This window comes from Lampetra fluviatilis, chromosome 20 (assembly GCF_964198595.1).
Source record: "Lampetra fluviatilis chromosome 20, kcLamFluv1.1, whole genome shotgun sequence".
NCBI lineage: Eukaryota > Metazoa > Chordata > Hyperoartia > Petromyzontiformes > Petromyzontidae > Lampetra > Lampetra fluviatilis.
In genome coordinates, this window is record NC_136294.1 from 8,360,000 (window position 1) to 8,383,954 (window position 23,955).

At 43.9% G+C, this 23,955-nt stretch overlaps 1 protein-coding gene across 1 annotated transcript; it reads right to left on the bottom strand.

The window, feature by feature from the left end:
* Positions 1–597: 597 nt before the first annotated feature.
* On the bottom strand, positions 598–23,230 carry LOC144938021 (calcium-activated chloride channel regulator 1-like). The gene is made up of 15 exons (XM_078865718.1): positions 23,090–23,230; positions 20,803–20,943; positions 17,625–17,775; positions 14,846–14,951; positions 11,939–12,116; positions 10,764–10,988; positions 9,552–9,776; positions 8,082–8,259; positions 6,999–7,105; positions 4,586–4,807; positions 2,908–3,178; positions 2,462–2,632; positions 2,048–2,281; positions 1,075–1,356; positions 598–608 (listed from the first exon to the last, which is right to left on the bottom strand). Exons 2-15 carry the CDS (start codon positions 20,938–20,940, stop codon positions 598–600), a joined length of 2,499 nt encoding a protein of 832 aa, XP_078721844.1. The 5' UTR covers positions 20,941–20,943; positions 23,090–23,230.
* Between the last annotated feature and the right edge of the window lie 725 nt (positions 23,231–23,955).

Sequence of the window (23,955 nt, forward strand, 5' to 3'; positions counted from 1 at the left end):
ATGGAGTTTGCATGCTCTCCCAGCGGTTACGTGGATTTTTCTCCGGGTCCTCCAGTTTTCCACACCACATTTATAAACATGTGTTTACGATTATTTGGCTGCTATACATTTCCACAAGATACGTCACTTCGTTGAACTATCTTTTGCAGCCAAGTGGCTTTTGAAAAATAAATACATAGTTCATTGGTCCTTACCTAGTCAAATAAATAAACATTGAGGCTGTTTTCTGTTTTGAGCTAATCTACGGAAATGGAAAACGTTTCAATGGAACCTGCGATCGATTGCCGGTGCCACGTGATTCCAAGTGTGGCGCGGTCACTTGCTACTATGATTTTCTCTGTACTACTCAGTAAGTCTTCAACGATGTCACTCATCGTGATCTCATATTATGAATCTGCAGAGGGCATCCGACTAACAGCATTTAACTGTTACGTAACGTTTTTTTTTTACGCGTGTGCATCAGTGTGGGCAGTCATGGTGCGGACTGCTGGAAGGCTGAGTTTCTTGGTTGCTCTTCATTTTTGTTGAGAATAAAGACTTTCATATTGTTACCAGACCATGTTAACTGAGACTATCTCTTACTGTACAGTTTTGGAATCAGTCATAATCTAGACAACATTTAGCAAAACAGTAAACAATACGTTTAAAACCATTCTAGAATAAATTATGAGGGAAACATGAGTGAAAATTCACAAGTTTTATTGTCCAAAAAAATCGAATTAACAACATCATGGTATTGCCGTTGCAATTAAATTGTCTTAATTGCTTACAACATTAAAAAATTATCTTAATCAAATGTAAAATCAATGATTTATAAACACAAGCTGCATGGCACTTTGTCAAAAGCTAGCATTCATATATTACTTCCCAAAAAAGATCAAAACTAATTATGCTTTAGCTGTTACAAAAAGAAAACTGGTATTTTCTGACCACCTTTTCTCATCCTCATCATTATTGTCTGTAACAGATCACAGGCTGTTTAAGATGTAGGGAACACTGTCACTATTAGAGTGATGATGGTTACCATAAAGTACACTGTGCATGCGGGTTTATATATTGTTGGTGGACCACTACGGTTGGGTGCCTTGTTTTGGTCAACAATCAACGCAGGTGCCACGGACGCCACGTTGGAGTTCTCTCCTTTGTTGTTGTTCTTGTCGATGGCTCGTACAGAGAAATAGAGGCTGTTTCCTGGCTGGAGCTCAGCTATGGAGATGGCAAATGTTTCAGTGGAACCCGCGACCGCCGGGTCACTTGTGTTTCCCAGTGTGACGTTGTCTTTAGGCACGATCATTTCCTCTGTGCCATTCAACAAGCCTTCAATGCTGTCGCTTGTAATGATTTCATATTTTGAAGCTGTGAAGGGGATCCAAACAACATAATTTAACTGTTACATATGAATACAGCGAACAATGTCTATAACAAAGGGTATTGGGTTAGATCGCTTAAGTATAAATGTGTCGTAACCGTCCACCACCCGACACAGCCAGCAAGTTTTGTCACGTGAACAACGCGTGCCAATTAGTTACTACTTCAGCCCACCGGTGTGTTGGAGAATAAATCCACAACATTTACAATTTTAATAATGCTTTGTAAGAATATAATTTCAAGTATGATCGATGAATTGGAGAATTATTGGTGTAAATTAACTGCTGAATTATATGCAGACTTGTCAATAAGGACATTTCCAGTTATTGGTTGTTAAAATATATACGAATTAACATACCATGGGGAATTTCCATGCTATGAAGTGAATCGTAAAGATCCTGGAAGGTAATTGTGATGAAGGTAGTGAGTGAGTGCAATGTGTGTGACTGGTGGAGGCCATGTATGTGAGTGCCATGTGTGTTCCTGACGGAGCCAGTTTTCATATCTGGCTGATGGAGGTCACGTGTGAGTGCCAAGCGAGTAAGGCCGTGTGTGTGGCGAATTGGGGTCGTGAGTGGTGTGATGCCATGTGTGTGGCTAATGGAGGTCGTGAGTGGTGGGATGCCGTGTGTGTGGCTGACGGAAGCTGTGAGTCTGTGTGGCTGTGTGGCTGGGGCACCTTGGCCGAAGTCGGCGTCGTCCCCGGGCGCCGTCCAAGCCAGGCTGACAATCCCCGGCGCCAGCAACTCGGCCGTCAGGTCCAGCACGCGGCACGGAGGGTAGATGTCCCGGGGCCCGCCCGGCGGCACCGTCGCCTGGAAGGAGCCTCCCGATGCCACTCGGCTGAAGTCCTCACTCGGCACCAGCACCTGCCCACCCGCCGGAGCTGGCACCTGCGTTACCACCAGCTCCCCTGGTGGGAGAGACCAGAGTTAATTCTGATGATACAGAGCCACGGCAAAGTTCATTTGGATACAGATAGAGACACTTAATAATGTTACCTTGTTAAATAAAGCATTTAATGGGAATTTACTTCCATTGCGTTTCTGTTTAGAGTGTTGCCACATGGTGTTGGCTGTTTAGCAAGGATCACCTTTCTCGTTTCGAAAGCCCGGAATGAAGATGGCTTTGGAGCCTCTGCGTGGAGCTAGCCTCGTTGTCCCTTTACTTCCTGCCACTCTGACCTTCAGGCTGTAGCGGCCACTCGACGTGTATTGGGTGAAGTATCTGGAGTACACTCCGTCGTCCTTCTTTATGTCGGCACCTGCGCACAAGTGAAATAAAGCCCTAGATCAATAAAGCATCCCCTTTATGTATCTTGCATAAATTTGGTGGATATGAAACAACATTACTTTTCCACAAAATTTGTTTTGCTTTTCAGCGCGATGAGCAGTTTTAGCAGACACATGGCCTCATTTGAACATTATTGATGCATTGTTGTCACAGTCAGTTGGGTGGCAATGAGATTGGTAAAAGCTGACAACGTCTATCAAACAGCACCACCATTTTGTTTGTGAGCTGCTCACACCCACAACGTACTCGCGCCATTGTCCAGCAGCTCAATCTCGAGCGTTGCGCTGCCAGGTCTCTCGATCAGAGCGGTGACGTTTGCGCCGACAACAGGCGTGGTCCCACGCTTCACCTCGGCGTAAATGGTCAAGGCGCTCAAAGAGATGCCGCTGGAGGACCGCATGTGTGCCTCCACCGTGATGGGAGGCGCCCCCTTGCTGGACGCCATGCTGGTGACCGTCAGGGTAAGGGTGTCCGTGCTGGCAGCTTTATTGACTAGCCAGTATTTCCACGTCCCAGCCTGAGAACGAAATATGACGTTTGGTTTGAAATGTATTTGTTCATAATACAGGTTTTTTTGGGTTAGATGGCGTAAATATAAATGTCGTTAAACCCGCCACCACCCGACACAGCCAATTAATTATGTTAGTCACGTAAACAGAACATGCCGATTCGTTACTAGTACAGCACAATGGTGTGTTGGAGAGCAAATACACAACATTTACAATCTGAGTATGACATTTCGCCAGTAATTACAACTAGCTTTATCAGGCGACAGCCGTATTTGTGGAGAAATCCTCCTCGATTTGTCCTTTAAATAGAGGGATAGATGTGATGACGTCACTCGTGAGCTCTTCACGGGCGAAGGGGGGGGTTAATGAATGCATATAAATTACAATGGGTATCCATTGCCGGTTGGGTTATTCATATGGTAATCAACGTACTTTATGCATGCACATTGTTGTTGTACCTCCTGTCATTTGTGTGCACGAAAATAGAGTACCTGTAATTGTCTGTGCACAGGTAATCCCCATTGACTCATGGTGACATGTATAGGCATGCATTTAAGCAATGTATTATTTGATGATTCGCTTCCAAGCAGCACTAAGCCAGTAGCTATCTGAACGGTTAAAATTATTTTTATTTCTCTAAATTTCGATAGATTTTTTAATTAGTCTTGGCCAGTAGTAACTATTTTGCACAAAACTTCAAAATGATCAAAATGAATTGAGTGTCCGTGTTGGCACACGTGTTCTGCCACTGCCGACAGTTGTATTTGGGAGTATTTAATATTCCATTGGTCTTCTTTTAGTCTCATGCTGATCATTCGTCCTGTCTGCCCAATATAGCATTTGCCACACGTGCAATTAATCCGGTACACACCTTCTGTTGATAGCTTCATTAATACATCTTTAGTGCCAGATATTAGTTTCTGTATTTTATGTATCATGCAAAATCTCACTTGGATGTTTTGTTTTTACAAAAATCTGGATAATCTATCAGTTACTCCCACAATGTATGGTATTTTAATAATTTTAATGACTTGGTCAGTTTCAACGCTCGTGTTATTTGATTTAGTTTTGGCATTCAGTGCCCTGTTGATTTGTGCATCATTGTAATCATTAAATTACAGCGCTTCTTTAATGTTTAATATCACTCCTCAGACTATCACCATCCGACACTTTCTTATCTCGATGTATGTATGAGCGTCTTGATGAGCGTCTTGAAAGCCTACATGTTTGAAACCAAATGTATTTGTTAATTACGCTTAGCTGTTTAATGAATGAGGCATGTTTGAATGAACCGCAATATTAACCCCTTTCGTAACAAATCCCAGCATCTATAATGTCCCACTTACCAAGTCCCATCAGAGAGGGTAACCGATGCAATAATTTTTAACCCTGAAAAATCGTGATACAATACGTACCATAGCTCTTTCTGGAATGGTCAGCCTTGCAGTTTTGAATGTTCCGTCAATGACGAAGTCTCCGTTTTGGTAGGTAACATTATTTGGATCAGTAATGTGCATCTCTGGGACACTTGACTGCCAGGTGACCACGAACTGCGTGTTGTTCCCAATGGAGGCATCGATGTTGACGTCTCCATCCATCCACTGATTGCTGATGAGAACTTTACCGGTGCTCTCCAGCTGCCAACAAGAGTAGTAGAAATGAGCAACAGCCGATGCCAAACATTGAAATGTTTTGACATGAATCACTAATCGACAATCTAAACCAGGGGTCTCCAACCGCCGGGCCGTGGACCAGTACCGGTCCGTGGCCTGTTAGGAACCAGGGCGCACAGCAGCAGGAGGTGAGAGCGGTGAGTCCCCGCGTGGCCCACCCCCATTGTTTTATTTACCACTCTCGTCCGCGCCTCTTTCCCACACTGCGCACTTGTCTCAGTCACAGTTTTGGTAAGCCCACAAGCTCTAACACCATAGCCAAAATGCGTAAAAAACAAACGTCGCTGGAGAGTTTCTTTGAAAAGGGGGAAAGACCCAATGATGAATCCCCCCCCCCGGTCCGTGAAAAAATGTACTTCCACGAAACCGGTCCCTGGTGTCAAAAAGGTTGGGGACCGCTGATCTAAACGATTTAGACGATATCTCTAATAGTGATTGCCGTGAAGTCCCGTCGTTCAACCCCCAGCAATCTGGAGACCATGAGCCACCCACCTGGAGATGGAGAGAATGTGGTGGGGAGCATCACTGAGAGATGGGCACTTCCTCTCGTACTATAGTTGTAGATATTCAATGAGCACATCATTATTAAACATGTATGCCATTTTTCGATTTAAAGCTTTCGTGACTGCAGGGATTCATCTTCTTGGTTCTTTCGTGGTGGTGTTTCATTCTTCACCTGAGGACGGCTGCTTGCGTTGTGGCCGAAACGTCGTGAGATTTATTTTATTATGTTTTATTTTTATTATTTTATTACTTCCCTTCTACAAGAAGATGTATGCCATTGTTATTGACCCTAGACACTGCATATACAAGCATATTCTTCACACATATTCCAGGGTTAAACCATTGCTTTTCTAAAAGACTCAGCTCAGGTGTTATTTGTCAACATTGAGCTTTCCGGTATTCTCTCGTTATTCATGAACTTGCTATCTGCGATTTTGGCTAACCACAAATCGCAATCTGGAACTCTACACGACTGCATCTAGAGAGACAAAGAGACATAAAGTGATGAGATAAAGTGGTGAGATACAGAGATGTTATTATAATTTCCACGCATTTAAAAGTTTATTTACGTATTTGACGTAATGCATTAATTTGATATTCACAAGCATCTCCGGAATGTATCCCTCGCTAATAACGAGGAGGCACTATTTCTCTCACCCTTCTCCCAGCCTCTTGCTCTCGCAAAGTCCCCATGTAACCGCTCTCCCTTGCATTGATCTGCACCCTTGCTCTCTAATTTTTGCCTTTCGCACCTCTACCTGCGCACGTTCAAATCATTGGCCAATCCTCTCCCCCTAGTTATTTCCCCAACCGAGCAACCTCCTTCAAATTCGTCTTGGCGAATCGTCGCAATTCCTTCAGGTCGGACGACCAAGAACCCCAGCACCCAGAATAGATCCAGGTCTCCCCCCACGCTGAATCCGTTCTGTCCTTAAATACACGGAGTATCGACACCCGACAAGGACTTCTGCGGATTGATTCATCCATGTGAGTATGCGAATCATCAGAATGTGTGGCGCGGTTCATTATAATTTAATAAACAAAATTGTAAGAGAAGTGTTATGATATTTTATGTAGTGCCACAGATTACGCGTGAGCTGTTATGGGAAAACGCATGTCAAAGTACAAACGGCTCTTGTTTTATAACTGTGCACTTAGATTGTGTGTCATGGGCTCTCTAACATGAATGAAGTCTTGTTAACAAAAGGCATTTTAGAAACGTCTCACTTTCATTCGCAAGGTCGTACATGTAGCTTCATGGCACTGGCTACATCGAGATGTATTGTGCACACTGGAAGCCATTCCATGTTGGCTATGAAATCCAGAACATAGCATGACATTTTAAAAAGATTGTTGCAGGAAATATGATTTTGAAATAACAAATCACAGCTCTTTGTCAATTCACTGCTGGATGAAGGCCTCCCATCACAATGTTGGTTGTGGATGTTACTTAACCATTCTTAGCCATGCAGGGCATTGCGGGTTGGTGAGGGATGCACCCAGGAATGGTTGAGATATCACTCGCCACTGATGATAGCTGTGGCCAGGAATCGAACTGAGGTCATCGGTTGTATGGCCCAGTGTAATAACCACCGCACCGCCATGCCACCTGAGTTATTTTAAATGTTTTAGTAATGTTGTGCTGCATTACCTGTATGACCAAAGCATCTGAGTCTCCGCTGTCTGTAGTGATGGATGTGAACGCATCCACAAGAGCATTGCCGTCCACGTTATCACTTGCAAAGAAGTTCAAACCACCTAAAAAAACAACAAAGGCAATGGGAGACGTTATGGCACTGTGCTTCCCTTATTCTGGGACATTGGTTTAACTCTGGAAGATGGGAGAGAGTATAATTGTAGAAACCATTGGGTAGTCAGCATAACATGCATAGTTTAGTCCATTATTGCTGCTTTTATCTCTCACAATTTTGTTAAAATCACGCGATTGGCATCATATGAGATAAATATACATTTCCACTGAAACGCTAACAGGCAGCAGTGCACTACTTGGAGTTAGAGAACAGCCCTGGATGATGTAACAGAACGACTTCTAAACGTATCTTTATTGGGTCTGTTTATCAAAAATAGAGGCACACTTTCACAAGCCCTGTTTATCAAAAATAGAGGCACACTTTCACAAGCCTTAAAGTGGGCATGTATTTTTACATGGCAATAAAATTTCATTGTTTTTACTCCTCTAAATTTAGCAAAAAACGACGTTTTACTTGTGCTGTCATTTATGGAGCTAAACATCATAAACTTGCGACACGGAAAAAGTCCATGCAATCGCAGGCGGTTGCTTTGATCAGAATCCAGCATTGCTAACTCGGTGTTTTTGGCCTCCTGAGGCCATGATGAAATGGAACTTCACAGCCTTTTTGTCAGTCCAATGCTGGATGAAGGCCTCAGTCCTGGGCCACCCCCTTTCTCCCGTCACGCTGACAAGCATGGCGAAGTATGGTCAAACAACGCCCATAACCAGCGCTGCATGGAGATGATACTGTATGAACATACATGATTTCTGCCTTGCATTTATTGCTGCTCATATTCATTGGCAGCCTTGAAACAATCATAGTGATTGCACAACCCTATGACGTACGTGTTGTGACTCTTGCAGGTGTGGCCTTAAACCAAGTTTCCTCCTTTGGTTTCATTGATTGTAGCTAATTTGGGGTGGAGGATGTGGACAATTTGATGAATGCATATTTTAAAATAGAAATTTAAAAAAATTCACCCGATAATTCTGCGAGCTTCTCGAGTTCTTTAACTGCACTTGGTCCCAAGGCGATGGTGTGAATAGTGCATCCGCTGGTGCGAACGGCTTCAAAGCAAGAACTGATGCCACCATCCTCGCCATCGGTCATTAAGACAATTTCATCTCCGGAGGCACTGCCGTCATCTGCAGACAAAACCTGTGCAGAGGGACGTCAAAATGTAGCGTTTATTTTGACGTGCATCTTTTGCTGAGAATACAGTCATATTCCTTGCATTTCCCTTGGGATGTCTCGTTATGCATTTAATGACAGTTCAAATGAGTAATATATTGTTATGATTGATGTACGTGTCATTTATAATTGAGGCATAATTATAACACACAACGCAGTGCTTTTTTCCAACAAAAATTATGCCAAATCAATATGCGCCATTGTTTAGGGTCACGTGTCATCATTAAACATATAAACAGCCAATTAGTTAATCCATAGAGTTATCGGTCCCCGTAGCTTTAGCAAAACCCTCTAGACAATAACATTTGTATTAATAGGCATGATTTGCTAATAAGAATCTCAAAGTTAAAACTGGCCAAGGATATCCCATTATGCACAAAAGACTGCTGTCAATTATTTGTTCCAGAATACCCATTTGCTGATGGGCAAAACAAATGCATTTCATTTTTACATGGTGAAACTCCTGTCTGCAAGAAAACAATCTAATAATTTGCGATCCAAAAACCCGTGAATCTGTGTAATTCGTGAGTAATTGGCGGTTCAAGACTCCTCTTCTGATAATCCACAGAACACCGCAGCCAATTAAAACCTCTTCACAAACAGTAAACCGAGATCTACAGAAATGGGTGGGGCGAACTCGGAGCTGCGGAAAGGTAGCTACTGCAAGGAAAATACGGAGGTAAGATTTGTATCTTTTTTATTTGCAATGTTTATTTTGTTGTTTATTTTTGCACAGAGGAGCTGTGGTGATCCAATTCGTTTTTCAAGGACGTGACATTTGTATTCCTTAAACTTGGATATCACGTCCAGCAAATGCAAAAAGTCCTTAAACATAGACCCATATAGAAGATATGCACCTTTAACATATGGCAGATATACACCATTTGGTCTTTTACATTTTTTTAACCTTATAATGGGCAGATTTATTTCGGATTAATTTAGCTGCCAGTCACATCCCGCACTTCCCCTGTAATCTGCAACGTTCTCACGGATTAATGGGCTCACGTGGTGAATTCTTCCCATACTTCGCTGTGTACTGCTTTGGCACCAACATTTTTATCACGGATTACAAGTCTAACCTCAGAAATTCGCCACAAATTAAAGGATCTGCAACACGGTCCCCCCTATAGTATTGTATTTCTGCTATATTTTGTATTGCTGCTAACACACTATAAAGGACACATCATCACATAGTTGCCATATTGTGACAACTGCCTTTGACGATTCAGAAAACAAATACGTCAGACTTCACAACTTACCTGAAACCCTTTTGAAACACCTGCACATATATTTGTTCCGCCCCCTACACCTGTGGGCAAGCAAGACTTTAGTGCCTCCCGGCTTCTAGTGTCCGTTATTCGTGTTAACCCACATTTGGTTTGGGCTGAACTGTCAAAAGTGACAATTCCAACCATGGCTCCTTCCTCCAAAATCTGCATGATGAATATGTCGGCCGCTTGCCGCAGTCTCTGCAAACGACTTCCCTGCACCCGAAGGAGAATACAATAAAAATAGAGAGAGCAGGGGATTTTAACACACGTACATTTATATAGTACGACACAATTTACATTCATAAAAAAACCCATCTAAATGTGACCGTATCTCAAGATGTTGCGCAATTAGGCGAAACGTGGACATCCTGCGAGTTTTAAGAGGGGGTGGGGGTTGGAGAAGGAAATGAGTAGAATTCCATAGGAATTGTTTACATAACAGAAGTGTGAATGAAGACACTTCATAGAGATTTATATATGTAGCAGATAAATATTGAACCTAGACAAGTGGGAGAGTCTCAGCGGTGTGAATGGCCAGATGAAGGGAATTTCAAACGGTGGGAGTAGCAGCAACAACATAGAAAGCATTGCCTCTCATTGAGCAAACGTTGAATGAGACTTTTGATACGAGCCTTGGTGGCTCAAGTGGAGAGCACATAATGGGAGAGTTCGGCAAGGACAAGTAAATGAGGGATCTAGAAGATGATGAGAGCGATCTTGTAGTTGGTGCGAAATTATATTTGGAGCCAGAATAAGGATCTGCTTATTTGGGGCAAGGCCTTAATTATGGGTGCGGGTGAGAACGCGTGTGGCATTTCGGATCATTTGGAATTTTGTGGTGAGGAGTTTGATAAGGCCATAAAGGAGAGAGTTGCGGTCCTAGAGTTGCCATGTGATGAACACATGGATAAGGGTTTGAGCAACGGATGGGATAAGGATGTGGAAGCTGCAGGCATTGTTCTGCATAAATAAATTACGGTGGGGAGCGGTTCTGCAGAGCTGAGAGATGTTAGAGGTGAAACTCCTAGTTTTTGGACACATTTTACACAACTCCTTACATAGTTAGGTTAATCAAGTTAACTACCTTTTATATGTGCCACACACACTGCAGACTTAACTGCTTGCATTGTTGGCCACGCACATGCCTCGACTCTGTTTTAGAACGGGAATATCTTTGTTGTGCGAGTAAAAGTAACTCACCCCACTCATGCTGCCCGATTTATCCAGAACAAGCGTGATGACTCGGTGGGATGGCCGCAGGAGGCTGAATGTCGGCTGTGTGGGCACGTCGGCGGGGGGTGGTTCGTTGTTATTAAAATCTTCATGCTTCCCCATGATGTCCCAGGCACTGCTTGAGCTACACAGTCGGTTTTGCAGATTCGGAGCATTTCTGTTGTGCGAGTTGACCGTGCAGAATTCTTCCACCTGCAGCCATACCGTCATGCATTTGGGCAAGGAATGTTCTTGATGTGGGTTGGTGCATCACCAACAGTGTTAGCTTGTCAAAGAAGAGCATTAATAGTCATTCAGTTATAATGGATGTAATTTCAACATGTAACTTGACAGTATTCACTTACTCTCGACGAGACAAGGACTAGGAGATGCAAGAAACCACAGACCAGTGGGACGGCAGCAGCTTGGCGTTGAGCCAGCACCAACATTTCCCAAGCTCTACAGCCGCCTATATATTAAGATGTTTCCACCCAAATAATAAGTGTTTCAATGCGGTAAGACACCGGAGCATCCGGAGATAACCCACGCATGCAAGGGGGGGGGGCACTATACCAGGCAGATGGAACAGGTGGAGTTAACATTTTTGCTGTACTGCCTTTTGGCAAGCCAGAGGATGACACCTCGATACCCACGGGAAAGGAGTTTCACAACATTTGTACGATCCACTAAACATCGCCTCCATAGTTTTGAATTACAGGCGTGCACCACTGCCACCCCGCTGCTACTCGTTACTTTATCGATGCTGCACGTTCTTGTTTGTAACCCATTTATTACAATGTTTGCATAATTTCAGAGTTTGAAAATTGTACAGAATTTTGGCAACAATTGAAACCACAAAAAAAGTTACACTGAGACCTTGCACAATCACCACTTGATTGGTTTGAGCAATTAGCATGAACATTGCATTTAATTGTCTTCGCACTATACGTTTGTCTGATAATTTCAGTTGTCTCGGATATCATGCCAGACAGTTTAATTCAATGCATCACATGTGCCATGGACTCCAGTAACCCATTGTCCATTTATTAATGGCAAACATAACGTTGCAAATTTTATCCCCGTGCACAGTCCGAAGTCCCTTTCTTTTTTAAAACCCATTTCTAATGCTGTAACAGAACAGGGTTAAAGAACATCGGACTCACGTTGTCAAGCCATTGTAGGGCCATGATGGACTCCCGTGCCTTCTGAACCTTGTCGGGGAAGAACATGCAGCCCTGTTCAGGCAGTCCGTTAATTCCGACCTTGCACTCTCGCACTTTGCAAGAGCCGATAGAACTGCAGCTCACTACTCCAGTGCCGCCTGTCACGCCTCTGGAGCACCTGTTATAGACAAGACGATGCCATCTTCTTGGTTCTTTCGGTAAAGTCACGTAGAAGGGAAGTAATAAAATAATAAAAATAAAACATAATAAAACAATTCTCACGACGTTTCGGCCACAACGCAAGCAGCCATCCTCAGGCGAAGAATGAAACACCCCAAGCTTGGAGCGTATATTTAAGCTTAGAGTCGCGGCATCTCTTCAGAAAGGTGAGAGACTCGATTAGCTGAGCCTTCTTGTCCCGGAGCTTGTTGAAGGATCTCAAAGTTATGTGGAAACCCTCCCCGTAGAGGCGGTTAAATTTCGATTTAAAGCTTTCGTGACTGCAGGGATTCATCTTCTTGGTTCTTTCGGTAAAGTCACGTAGAAGGGAAGTAATAAAATAATAAAAATAAAACATAATAAAACAATTCTCACGACGTTTCGGCCACAACGCAAGCAGCCATCCTCAGGCGAAGAATGAAACACCCCAAGCTTGGAGCGTATATTTAAGCTTAGAGTCGCGGCATCTCTTCAGAAAGGTGAGAGACTCGATTAGCTGAGCCTTCTTGTCCCGGAGCTTGTTGAAGGATCTCAAAGTTATGTGGAAACCCTCCCCGTAGAGGCGGTTAAATTTCGATTTAAAGCTTTCGTGACTGCAGGGATTCATCTTCTTGGTTCTTTCGGTAAAGTCACGTAGAAGGGAAGTAATAAAATAATAAAAATAAAACATAATAATACGCTCCAAGCTTGGGGTGTTTCATTCTTCGCCTGAGGATGGCTGCTTGCGTTGTGGCCGAAACGTCGTGAGAATTGTTTTATTATGTTTTATTTTTATTATTTTATTACTTCCCTTCTACGTGACTTTACCGAAAGAACCAAGAAGATGAATCCCTGCAGTCACGAAAGCTTTAAATCGAAATTTAACCGCCTCTACGGGGAGGGTTTCCACATAACTTTGAGATCCTTCAACAAGCTCCGGGACAAGAAGGCTCAGCTAATCGAGTCTCTCACCTTTCTGAAGAGATGCCGCGACTCTAAGCTTAAATATACGCTCCAAGCTTGGGGTGTTTCATTCTTCGCCTGAGGATGGCTGCTTGCGTTGTGGCCGAAACGTCGTGAGAATTGTTTTATTATGTTTTATTTTTATTATTTTATTACTTCCCTTCTACGTGACTTTACCGAAAGAACCAAGAAGATGAATCTCTGCAGTCACGAAAGCTTTAAATCGAAATTTAACCGCCTCTACGGGGAGGGTTTCCACATAACTTTGAGATCCTTCAACAAGCTCCGGGACAAGAAGGCTCAGCTAATCGAGTCTCTCACCTTTCTGAAGAGATGCCGCGACTCTAAGCTTAAATATACGCTCCAAGCTTGGGGTGTTTCATTCTTCGCCTGAGGATGGCTGCTTGCGTTGTGGCCGAAACGTCGTGAGAATTGTTTTATTATGTTTTATTTTTATTATTTTATTACTTCCCTTCTACGTGACTTTACCGAAAGAACCAAGAAGATGAATCCCTGCAGTCACGAAAGCTTTAAATCGAAATTTAAGACGATGCCATGTCAGAACACTGAACGAGCGCTGTTGACACCTTGGGTTGAAACCTGGGACCTCCTCCTATGATTAACTTTGGCTTTCAAGCGTAGAGAATTGGTAGGCTCAGCCCAGTCATCAGTGCGTAAATAATATTAATATTATATGTGATTTCTTATTTTTAAAGTATATTTCTAGCTCTGATGATCACTGACTTCTTGCAGTTTAAAGTCCATGTGCTTAACTTGTACTATGTCGATAAAATGGAATGAATATGCCTCATGATGAATGTCATCTGCCACATGCCATTCTCTACCATGATGTATTTATATTGCTTTTTGCATTTTTTCAATAGAAATTTCTGTATCTTATGACACAAAGTGGTATAAAATTTGGAAAACCCAATGTTTTTTTTAACCATTATACAAAAGGGCAATAATGTTAGCTTACAAACTCAACAGGCACACCTATAGAGACGAGTATCTTCACCAAATAATACAATCCGTGACTCGCAAGGTATTTCTGTGTCTCCTCCCATATTTTATTTTAATAAAATCAGCGTGAGTGTCGTCGTGAGACGAAAAATCCACGTGGATCTCTTGCAGAGCAGTGTTAGAGAATGACCAGTGGAAGCAGATTATACAGAGCTACTTCGGAGATCCCTTCACGTAAACTCTAGTTCATACACTAGGAGACAGACTTGCCCACACTACCCTGCTACAAAGGATGGAATTCAGATCAACATTTTAATTTCTCACTTTTTGAAGAAAACCAAAAGAACGCGAAACACATAATTTAATGTAATAAGGAATCCGTTTTATTTAACCTCCATTCTCTGAGGATCTCTCTGGAGTCACTTGCCTCGCCGATATTTATCTGCACTTTTTTCTGACGGAACAAATGAGGCCTACGTGGTTGTAGGAGTGCAACTGTAAGAGATGTCAGGGGTAGGGATGGAGATGGACAGTGGGTTAAGGGGCACGCAGAGCGTTCCCGCCAAAACAAGGGGGATTCCCACCAAAAGGAGTGAGACAGTGGGGCGGGAGCAGGGGATAAGGGAGGCAGCAGGCGAGGAGATATAAGAGGGGGGCATCGGGGGGCTCGAGAGATGATGGGGGGGGGACGGGGGGATGGACTGACTGAGGGCTGTGAGCAAGTGTGGATAAAATACATGCCCCCCCCCAACCTCGTGTCGGCTCATCCTCTACAAAACCAACCTTGTGAACTCGACATTATTGCCGTGCACGTAGAAGGGCTCATCTTCATTATATTCGTCGAAGAGGCCCCATCGGAGGTGCCCCCACTCGTGGACGAAGGCCCTTCCTGTGCATCGACACACAAACCTGCTTTCAGGTTCACGAGTCAAATGACATGTGACCCTCGGTCAAAAAAAAATATCACACGTCTTAAATGTAAAGGTACAGACAAGAAATCGCTCTTTCGCACTACTGCTGTTGCAATATTTGACTTCACAATTGTAACAATCGGTAACTTATTTATCCTATAACTTCTTATGGAGATCTCACAACTTAGCCACTTACTTTCCTCTCCAGGCTTAACTGCCTTCCAGCTGCTATTTAACCCTTTTTTATCGACTCTCCTGCTCCCTAAATTGCCCCAACTGACAGCCTCGTGGCTGTCCGTTAACCCTCCCAACTGACAGCCTCGTGGATGTCCGTTAACCCTCCCAACTGACAGCCTCGTGGATGTCCGTTAACCACCCCAACTGACAGCCTCGTGGATGTCTGTTAACCACCCCAACTGACAGCCTCGTGGATGTCCGTTAACCACCCCAACTGACAGCCTCGTGGATATCCGTTAACCACCCCAACTGACAGCCTCGTGGATGTCCGTTAACCACCCGAACTGACAGCCTCGTGGATGTCTGTTAACCACCCCAACTGACAGCCTCGTGGATGTCCGTTAACCACCCCAACTGACAGCCTCGTGGATATCCGTTAACCACCCCAACTGACAGCCTCGTGGATGTCCGTTAACCACCCCAACTGACAGCCTCGTGGATGTCTGTTAACCACCCCAACTGACAGCCTCGTGGATGTCCGTTAACCACCCCAACTGACAGCCTCGTGGATGTCCGTTAACCACCCGAACTGACAGCCTCGTGGATGTCCGTTAACCCCCTCAACTGACATCCTCGTGGCTGTCCGTTAACCCCCCCAACTGACAACCTCGTGGATGTCCGTTAACCCCTCCAACTGACAGCCTCGTGGATGTCTGTTAACTGCCCCAACTGACAACCTCGTGGATGTCCGTTAACCCCCCCAACTGACAACCTCGTGGATGTCCGTTAACCCACCCAACTGACAGCCTCGTGGATGTCTGTTAACTGCCCCAACTGACATCCTCGTGGATGTCAGTTAACCCCCCAAACTGACATCCTCGTGGATGTCCGTTAACCACTCCAACTGACAACCTCGTGGATGTCCGTTAACCCCCCCAACTGACAACCTCGTGGATGTCCGTTAACCCCCCCAACTGACAACCTCGTGGATGTCCGTTAACTCCCCCAACTGACAACCTCGTGGCTTTCCGCCAATCACAAGCCATCTCACACCCACGAGCTGTTGGAGCGGGGCTCTGTACCACTCAGTGGTCCTGATAACGTTCAACATGCGGCACCACGAGTCGGGAGTCTCATCCCTGCAGTTCCTCGTTTTGGTGTCACATCCTTTTATCATTTAGTCTCTCAATTTTTTTTTATGCATGAGGATTGTGTTTCACACGAAACGTAAAAAGGGATAACACAAATCCACACGGATACATTGAAGAAGCAATTTGCCATTCTGCCATATACGTGCCACCTCACAGCCAAATGGGTTTGGCAGTTGCACAAATCTGCATGTGATCCAGCAAACCTTGCACTTTATATTTTGTAATACAGATTAAGTATCATAAAAGTAGCTTGTAGATGTGCCATTACAATTGTTTTTTGGCCACGGAGTGCTGTCATGCTCCGGTTTTATCGCTTGAGATCCCAGGAAGGTAGCATGTAACATTCCAGTCAGGGGCTGACTGCCCATCATCTCTGGGTTCATAAAATGATAACACTTTGTGATAAGTCACCAGTGGTAAGTTTTCGAACAACCTTTCCTCCACCATAGAAATGTGGAATTTCCATCACTTGCCACCAACAAGACATGATCACTGCCCACATTGAGCAATTGGGTGGGGAAACAAATTGACTTGAGGTTTTTTTATCCACCGACGACTATGGTTTACAGTTGGGCCCACCAACTGTGTAGAGTGACTTTGTTTAAAGGTGGGGGCTCACACAAACTCAGGGGGTGGGGGAAGGGAGGGGTTCGACACATTCGATGTTAAACAAACATTATACACGTTAAAGTGCTTTTCATGAACGCTCTTCAAGAGTAGAAAGCCACTCGAGTAGAACTGCTTTATGTTTTAAGTTTGTTTGTCCTTCCCTCGCACCTCCGCTTAGCACGTTTGGCTAGGTATGGTGCGAAAGAAGTTCAACATACGTACGATATGATTTTGTCCTGAATTCTGGCCTAGCTCACACCCCCTATATATATATACAATGAAAGACTGCGACACACATCACTTAATTGTTCAAATGTTTCCATTATGTCCAGTTCCCTCCGACTACCGCAGACAGTTTGTATATCAATACCAAACGAATCTCACGAATTAAAAGTAGGACACTGCAGCAAATCAAGTGCAATTGATGCTGAAAATTTTAAGAAAAACTGCTGCTGGTGTCCAATATTGTACCAACGTTTTTTTTTCTACACGACTACAACATGTTTCAACTGAGGTGCTCAGCTTTAAGGGGTGGGGTTCAGCCCCCTCCAGTCCCTCAGAGTGGTGCTGGGGTGCCCCCTAAGAAGAGACACTTGGACAACATGCTTGTAACGCACAAAACGGCAGATCGCACGCTTGACCCAAGGTCTAACCTGCACGAACGCGGCGTTATTTTATCTAAAGTGCAAGCTTTGTCCCACAGTATGAACGTACCTCGTGGGCCGTACGCGTCCAGGTTTTTGTCATCCAGGAGGAAGTTGGGGGTCAGCTGAATGTACTGGCCGGGTTCCCCGCACAGCCCGTACTGGTGAGTGTACGGCGAGTCATCCACGGGGTCGTCCAGAGAGGCGATACGCACCTCCGCCTGTGTTTTTTTTGTGTGGATGGAGAAAGAAATGAGGGTGAATCCATCCTTTGGTCAATTGACATTTGTTGCATAATCATGATGATTCCCTAAGGCCAAACTTTACTTTTCTGGCATAAAAATACCTGACACCACTGAATGCTGCTGGCTGACTACCATTTATTTTACCATTAAGCCCTGTAATTGCTTGCTCTAACCACTGCTCGTGAAAAGGCCTCCGCTAGAGGGAGCTCTAGAAAGCCCCCTCTAGAGAGTATTGGCCGACTCTCCCATGCTAACCAGACATCTCGGAAGAGGTATGAGTACCCACAATATTGGCCCAGCGCACCATGACCTGTTCATCTCATTACTGTGCCCATTTATGCTGTTGAGTGGACAGAGGAGGCGGGGAAATTCAAGAAACGTTCCCCATTGTTTCAACTGTTACGCTGGGAGTAAAACGTAGACTTCTGCATTTTAAAGCGTGAGTGCAAACTAAACTTAAACTCAAATATTTGTGTTTTGCAGGTAAGGCTTACTGAGCTATATAACTCTTTTTCAGAAGCGACCTGGCCACAAATGATAGCCCAACGAAGTTGCTTATCACGTGGAAATTAATAGCAGTCAAATACTCGTAACGCATGTTTCTAAATGTGGAGGGAAAAACCGAAGGACCTGGAGAAAAGTCCACGTGGCCACGGGGAGAACATGAAAACTGCAAATATATAAGCGTCAGGGTCGTGATTGAACCCACGACCCTCCTGTATACCAGGTGAGGTCATTAACATCTCCTAGCCACGGAAGCGAAATTAAAACGGGATCCGAAGAGAATCTCACTTTTCCACATGAATCTAGAGTTTTCCTTTTAAGGATACGCAATAATTTGATCCGTTTTGTGTTCACTTCCAGTAGGAAACACATCTTCTAATCTTCAAACAATTCTTCACGAAAGCGTAATTGATGATGTTTGCCTTTAGAGCTGCCCAAACGACCTTGCATTCTTACAGTAGTGCTGTCCTCCGAGCCAGGCTCCGTAACCTCAGACGAGCATTGTGCTTCTCTTTCACAATCTCATGCAGTAAAACATATTCCCAGGGTTCAAAGACGATTTGTCCCCTACCCCGCTTAAAACACAGGGGAGGGGGTTCTATTTAACAAATTAATTGGTGGCATTGGTCTAGAAAGCACAATTGACAAATAAAAGTCCACACGCTCGTTGACAAAACTGCCGGAGAAGTTAAACAGATGGTTGGTAACGTTTCGGGCCAAAGCCCTTTTTCACAGGAATGGCCCTTCTGCTTTGAGGAAAGGACTTTGCCCTAAACGTTTCCAAGTGTATATTTGTTTTCTCTTTGAAGCCAGTGTTGTAAACGAGTGTATCGTGGTTTCTATGTTCCGTGGATCCAAGTATTTTATCAAATATCTAATCTTTATGGATGTATATATAATACCGTCCAAATAAAAGAGTCGTGTGAGAAAACATTCTACGAATTAATCAATGACATGCATACGTCACATTTAAGTGGTTTGAAGAGTTATTAATTAACCTCATGAAACACCTTTCTTGTGTCTGTGACCAGATCACCCGGAATGCGCCCGGTCCTATAAGATCTCAGAAGTTAAGCAGCCTTGAACCTGAAGAGTGCTTGGATGGGTGACCATAATGTGCATTAAGCAGGGGCAGTAGGCGCTGTGGACAGTATCGAATGGCAGTGCAGCAAAAAACATCGCTCTGTATCCCCCCCACCTTCACCAACATGGTGAAGTATTTGTTAAACAACCCTTACGACCCGCACGGTGTACGTATGTAGTGGTGATACGCGCTGGGGTAGCGATCAGGGGTCAGCGCGGGATCGTGGGTTGTGTGGTGTTGATTGGCTGGGTGCCGGTGACGTGCTGGTGTGGGAGTGATCGAGTGGCAGCGCGGCGTGATTGGTTGGTGAGTGGAAACACGCGTTGGGGAAAAAGGATCGTACAGATAACGCGTTGTGATTGGTTCACTAACAAGCGATGCTCGCATCGAGGTCCGCATCCGCTCCGTCTCCCGGGAGGAACGACTATATAAGGGGATGCGCACAGGCGCACGGGGAGAGTGTAACCAGCGAAGACTGAAGACGGGAAGAAGAGCCAGGGCCCTGCGGTACCTAGTCCCGCTGTCCTGCGAGGACCGGGACTCTGTGTAACCCAGAGGCGGGGGTAGTGTGAGCATGCAGTGTCAGCATGCCGAGTGTGTAGCCGGGGCCTAGAGTCTACACGAGACGAGTGATATGGGTGTAGCCAGAGGCGTAGGGTCTACACGAGACGAGTCTACACGAGAAGAGTCTACACGAGACGAGTGATGTGTGTGTAGCCAGAGGCATAGGGTCTACACGAGAAGAGTCTACACGAGACGAGTGATGTGTGTGTAGCCAGAGGCATAGGGTCTACACGAGAAGAGTCTACACGAGACGAGTGATGTGTGTGTAGCCAGAGGCATAAGGTCTACACGAGGCGAGTCTACACGAGACGAGTGAGGCGTGTGTAGCTAGAGGCTTGGAGTCTACACGAGTTCAGTACGGTGTGTTATAGGAAGAGAAGAGGTTACGAGTTGTACCGGTGTCTGGTGACCGTACGCGGAAGAATAGAGACTACACGTTGTATCGAGATAAGTGAAGAATTAATAAAAGAAGTGTGTTACCCGTCAAGGAGTTTCCTGCCGTCATTTCCAATACTTCACGTATAGGCCCTCATGCAACAGTGTATTGACAAATGGACTGCACATGGTTTGATTCTTTCCATCAAAATTGTGTGCGTGCACACAATTTTAATCAAACCATACCACCAACTTCCGGTATTCTCTCATAAGCATTACTTCAAAAGACTGTTGCTTCAGCACAGATTGAAACATGCAACTTGTTACTTTGTGCTTATGTTATTTGAATATCAAGAGTTGTGTTAGCCACGCAAACAAGTTTAAAACATGAATGGAAACAATTTATCACCACTGTCTAAACTCTGGAAACGCTACTTGTGCTGAAGAGTTCAGTTTTTTTTAAAATCAGCTCTTACCTTGCCATAGGACTCGTGTTTGGGTCGTGTGTAGTTTGATTGTGAGCTCCAGGAAGATGGAATTAGAATGCTGACGTGTTTGAAATACGCCAGGCGGTGCGTTGCCTTGAACAGGTAGGCAGAGGCATCGCTGACCATATCCTGCGAGAAACAGTTTTCAAGACAGCAACAAATATCTTACCGGTTGTAATGTTTTATGTCAAGTCCAATGCTTCTTATGCAAATTGGCTAAAACGACATAATCATTCTAACTATCTTTTATTTTACCAGGTAAGGCCCACTGAGCCATAGAGCTCTTTTTCAGAAGCGACCTGGCCACAAATGATAGCTCAGCAAAGTGGCTTGTCACGTGGAAATTGATCGCAGACAAATACTCAAAACGCATGTTTCTAAGTGTGGGGGTGTGGGGAGGGGGGAAATCGGAGGACCGGCGAAAAATGCGTGCGACCCTGGAGAGAGAGACATGCAAACTCCAATATACAGCAGGCGTCAGGGTTGGGATCAAACCCACGACCTTCTGCATATCAGGCGAGGAAGTTAACATCTCCTAGCTACCGTGGCGCCAACATTTAGTACACGTACAAATGAAACAACGCGGATCACAATGATTTGATGTGTTCACCGTAGCTATTGCAAGCTTGTTGAGATTCAGAGCGCACGTACAGGAGAACTCTTTATCGGTGGTGATGGTGATGTGGGTTGGGGGGGGGTCAGACGGATCCTATTATCCACAGCACAGGATTATCTACTTATTTTATTCCACTTATCCAAGGGGGGAAATAATGAAGAATATGATAAATAGGCCCGTTTGTGCAGACCCCACAGCTCTCATGGATAATATGAGTTGCGGGTATTAAGATGATGGATGAGTGGAGTTTTCCTGTAATTAAAATTATGCAGTGTGCAGCTGTCAACTTCATCTGCGACAATTTGTCCGCCAGGACGTTGAACGTGCAACAAGCAAACTGCCTAATTCTATAGAGAGGCTTTCACGACCAATATTATGATTCATGATTACATTATTTTGGATTATATCGTGTGGGTATAATGTACATTCTTTAATTAATACCCTCCACCATCAAACAGATCCAATCAAATAAATCTGTCATGTGGGCAATTATGTTAATTGATTAGATTTTTTATCAAACTGCTGCCATGTTGACAAGCAAGTAACATTTTGACAATTTTTGTACTTATATTCTTGTATAAAATTGTAAAAAAATGCTTGCTTGCATTTAAGCATCGCAGCAGTTTGCTGAACATGAAATCAATTTGCATAATAGCCCACGTGACAGATGTATTGCACTGGCACTGTGGAGTGATGAAAGGATATTTTAAACATCGACAGTATACTTACAAAATCTACTGCAAAAGAAACACATTATGAATCTAAATAAACTGCCTCGTATAATGATATGTATAAACATGATTGCTTAACTTATTCTTTGGGTCTTTCGGTAAGAAAGAATTTAAAAATATGCCCAACAATCCTTTAATAACTTGCAAAAAAATAGAGCAAGCTGTTAAAAAGTGGAAGGCCAAACTTTGGAAGCTAAAAGCAGTATGCCCATGGCATCAGAGAACTAGTAGAGTTATTCCAATAACCCCAGTCAAGTCTTGTTTGCAGCATTGTGAGCCCTGATACAGTCTGACTGGAGCAGTGCAACAATGATAGCTTTAAAAAAAAATCCAGTCACTGTAATATTGTGACTTTTTGTAAACAAATTCAAATAAAAAAACACTGCATTAGCAGTGGTATACAAGCAAAAGCTAAAAACAAAACCACCACCTTCATCAACACTGCCTTATTGCCGAAAAAACACATTAAGTAAACTACTATATAATTACTGTATAACATAGTTAATGATATTCTTGGGTTTTTTTCGGTAAAGTCACGTAGGTAAAAAAATGAAATTAATAAAAGTAAAATAAAAAATAAAAATCACGACGTTTAGGAGGCAACACAAGCTTCCGTCTTCAGGTGGAACCGTCACAGCATGCTTGCTGTACTTCGTCGTGATTTTTGATTTAATTTAACTTTTATTAATTTTAATTTCAATTTTTTACCTACGTGACTTTACCGAAAAAACCCAAGAATATGAATCCTTGCAGTCACGAGTACTTCAAATCTAGAAATAGTTAATGATGGTGGCAGGTCTTTGGCTTTGTGTGTTTGCTAATAAGCAGTTGCTGCAGGTTTTTTTTTTGCTCTGAAAATTCAAATGGACCTTCATCGAATTCGATTAAAAGCAAAAAAGCTTCACACTGCTGATCTCCATCCACTCACCTTGATGGCGTCGACGAGTTGGGGGTCCTCCGGCACGGCGGGGTTGATGGCGATGACCAAACCCTCGTAGCCGTTGTCGCTCAACCTCACTCGCGAGCCGTGACTCAGCCCCACGGCCGCGCACAGCACCGCGGTCAGAGCCACGACGATGTTCATGCTGCGCTAAGTCAATTGATTTGACAGCAAACCTTGGGAAGAGGTTAAATGCAATGCACTGATTTACCTCGTTGCCTTATATTCGCAAGATCCCGTGTTCACCCACCCATCATTCCTTTAGCACCCACATCTAATCATCAAGATAATGTTGATTGTCTTTCACCTTTGCTCAGTTGCATTATTTGCTATCTCAAGTTGCTGCTTGGAATGGCAGTGCAATCTGGGTGCAGGGTAACGAACCTGTTCCATGTACCGACGCCTGCTTCTATAGTTGGGTCCTATTTTGCTCCGTTTAATGACAGGGCTTGTGTCGGGGCAATACAATTCCACTGCCAAATTCCGACACTCAAGGGGATCACCCCGAGTGCTAAAAACCGTTGAATGCAAAAGTAATCTAATCCAAGCTGTTCGACATGTACATCTTAGATAATCTCGTTGGATGCTGATAACATTAGATCAAGTCACTTTTAAATAAAGACTGCTATTGTCACCTGTCCAAGGTCTTGTATAATGCAAGACTTGCCATGTTCGCAGAACTTAAAATAAATAAAAAGTCTAAGGTACAGGTGATATCTACCCGTTTTAGTTTTACCATCAAAGTGTCGATAACTAAGATCACACTAAGCAGTATGATAACGCACTCGCAGCTAGGGTCGTGGCAATCTAGTGATACTTTGATACACCACAAACAATGTATCGTTTGTTGTGCA

Bases quoted from the DNA above. Each gene is read 5' to 3' on its own strand.
- LOC144938021 (XM_078865718.1), bottom strand. From the start codon at position 20,940: ATGGTCAGCGATGCCTCTGCCTACCTGTTCAAGGCAACGCACCGCCTG. The intron at 8,260-9,551 runs GTAAGTTGTGAA...CCCTCTGCACAG, and splicing joins GTGTTTCAAAAGGGTTTCAG to GTTTTGTCTGCAGATGACGG. The intron at 2,633-2,907 runs GTACGTTGTGGG...ACTTGTGCGCAG, and splicing joins GCTGCTGGACAATGGCGCGA to GTGCCGACATAAAGAAGGAC.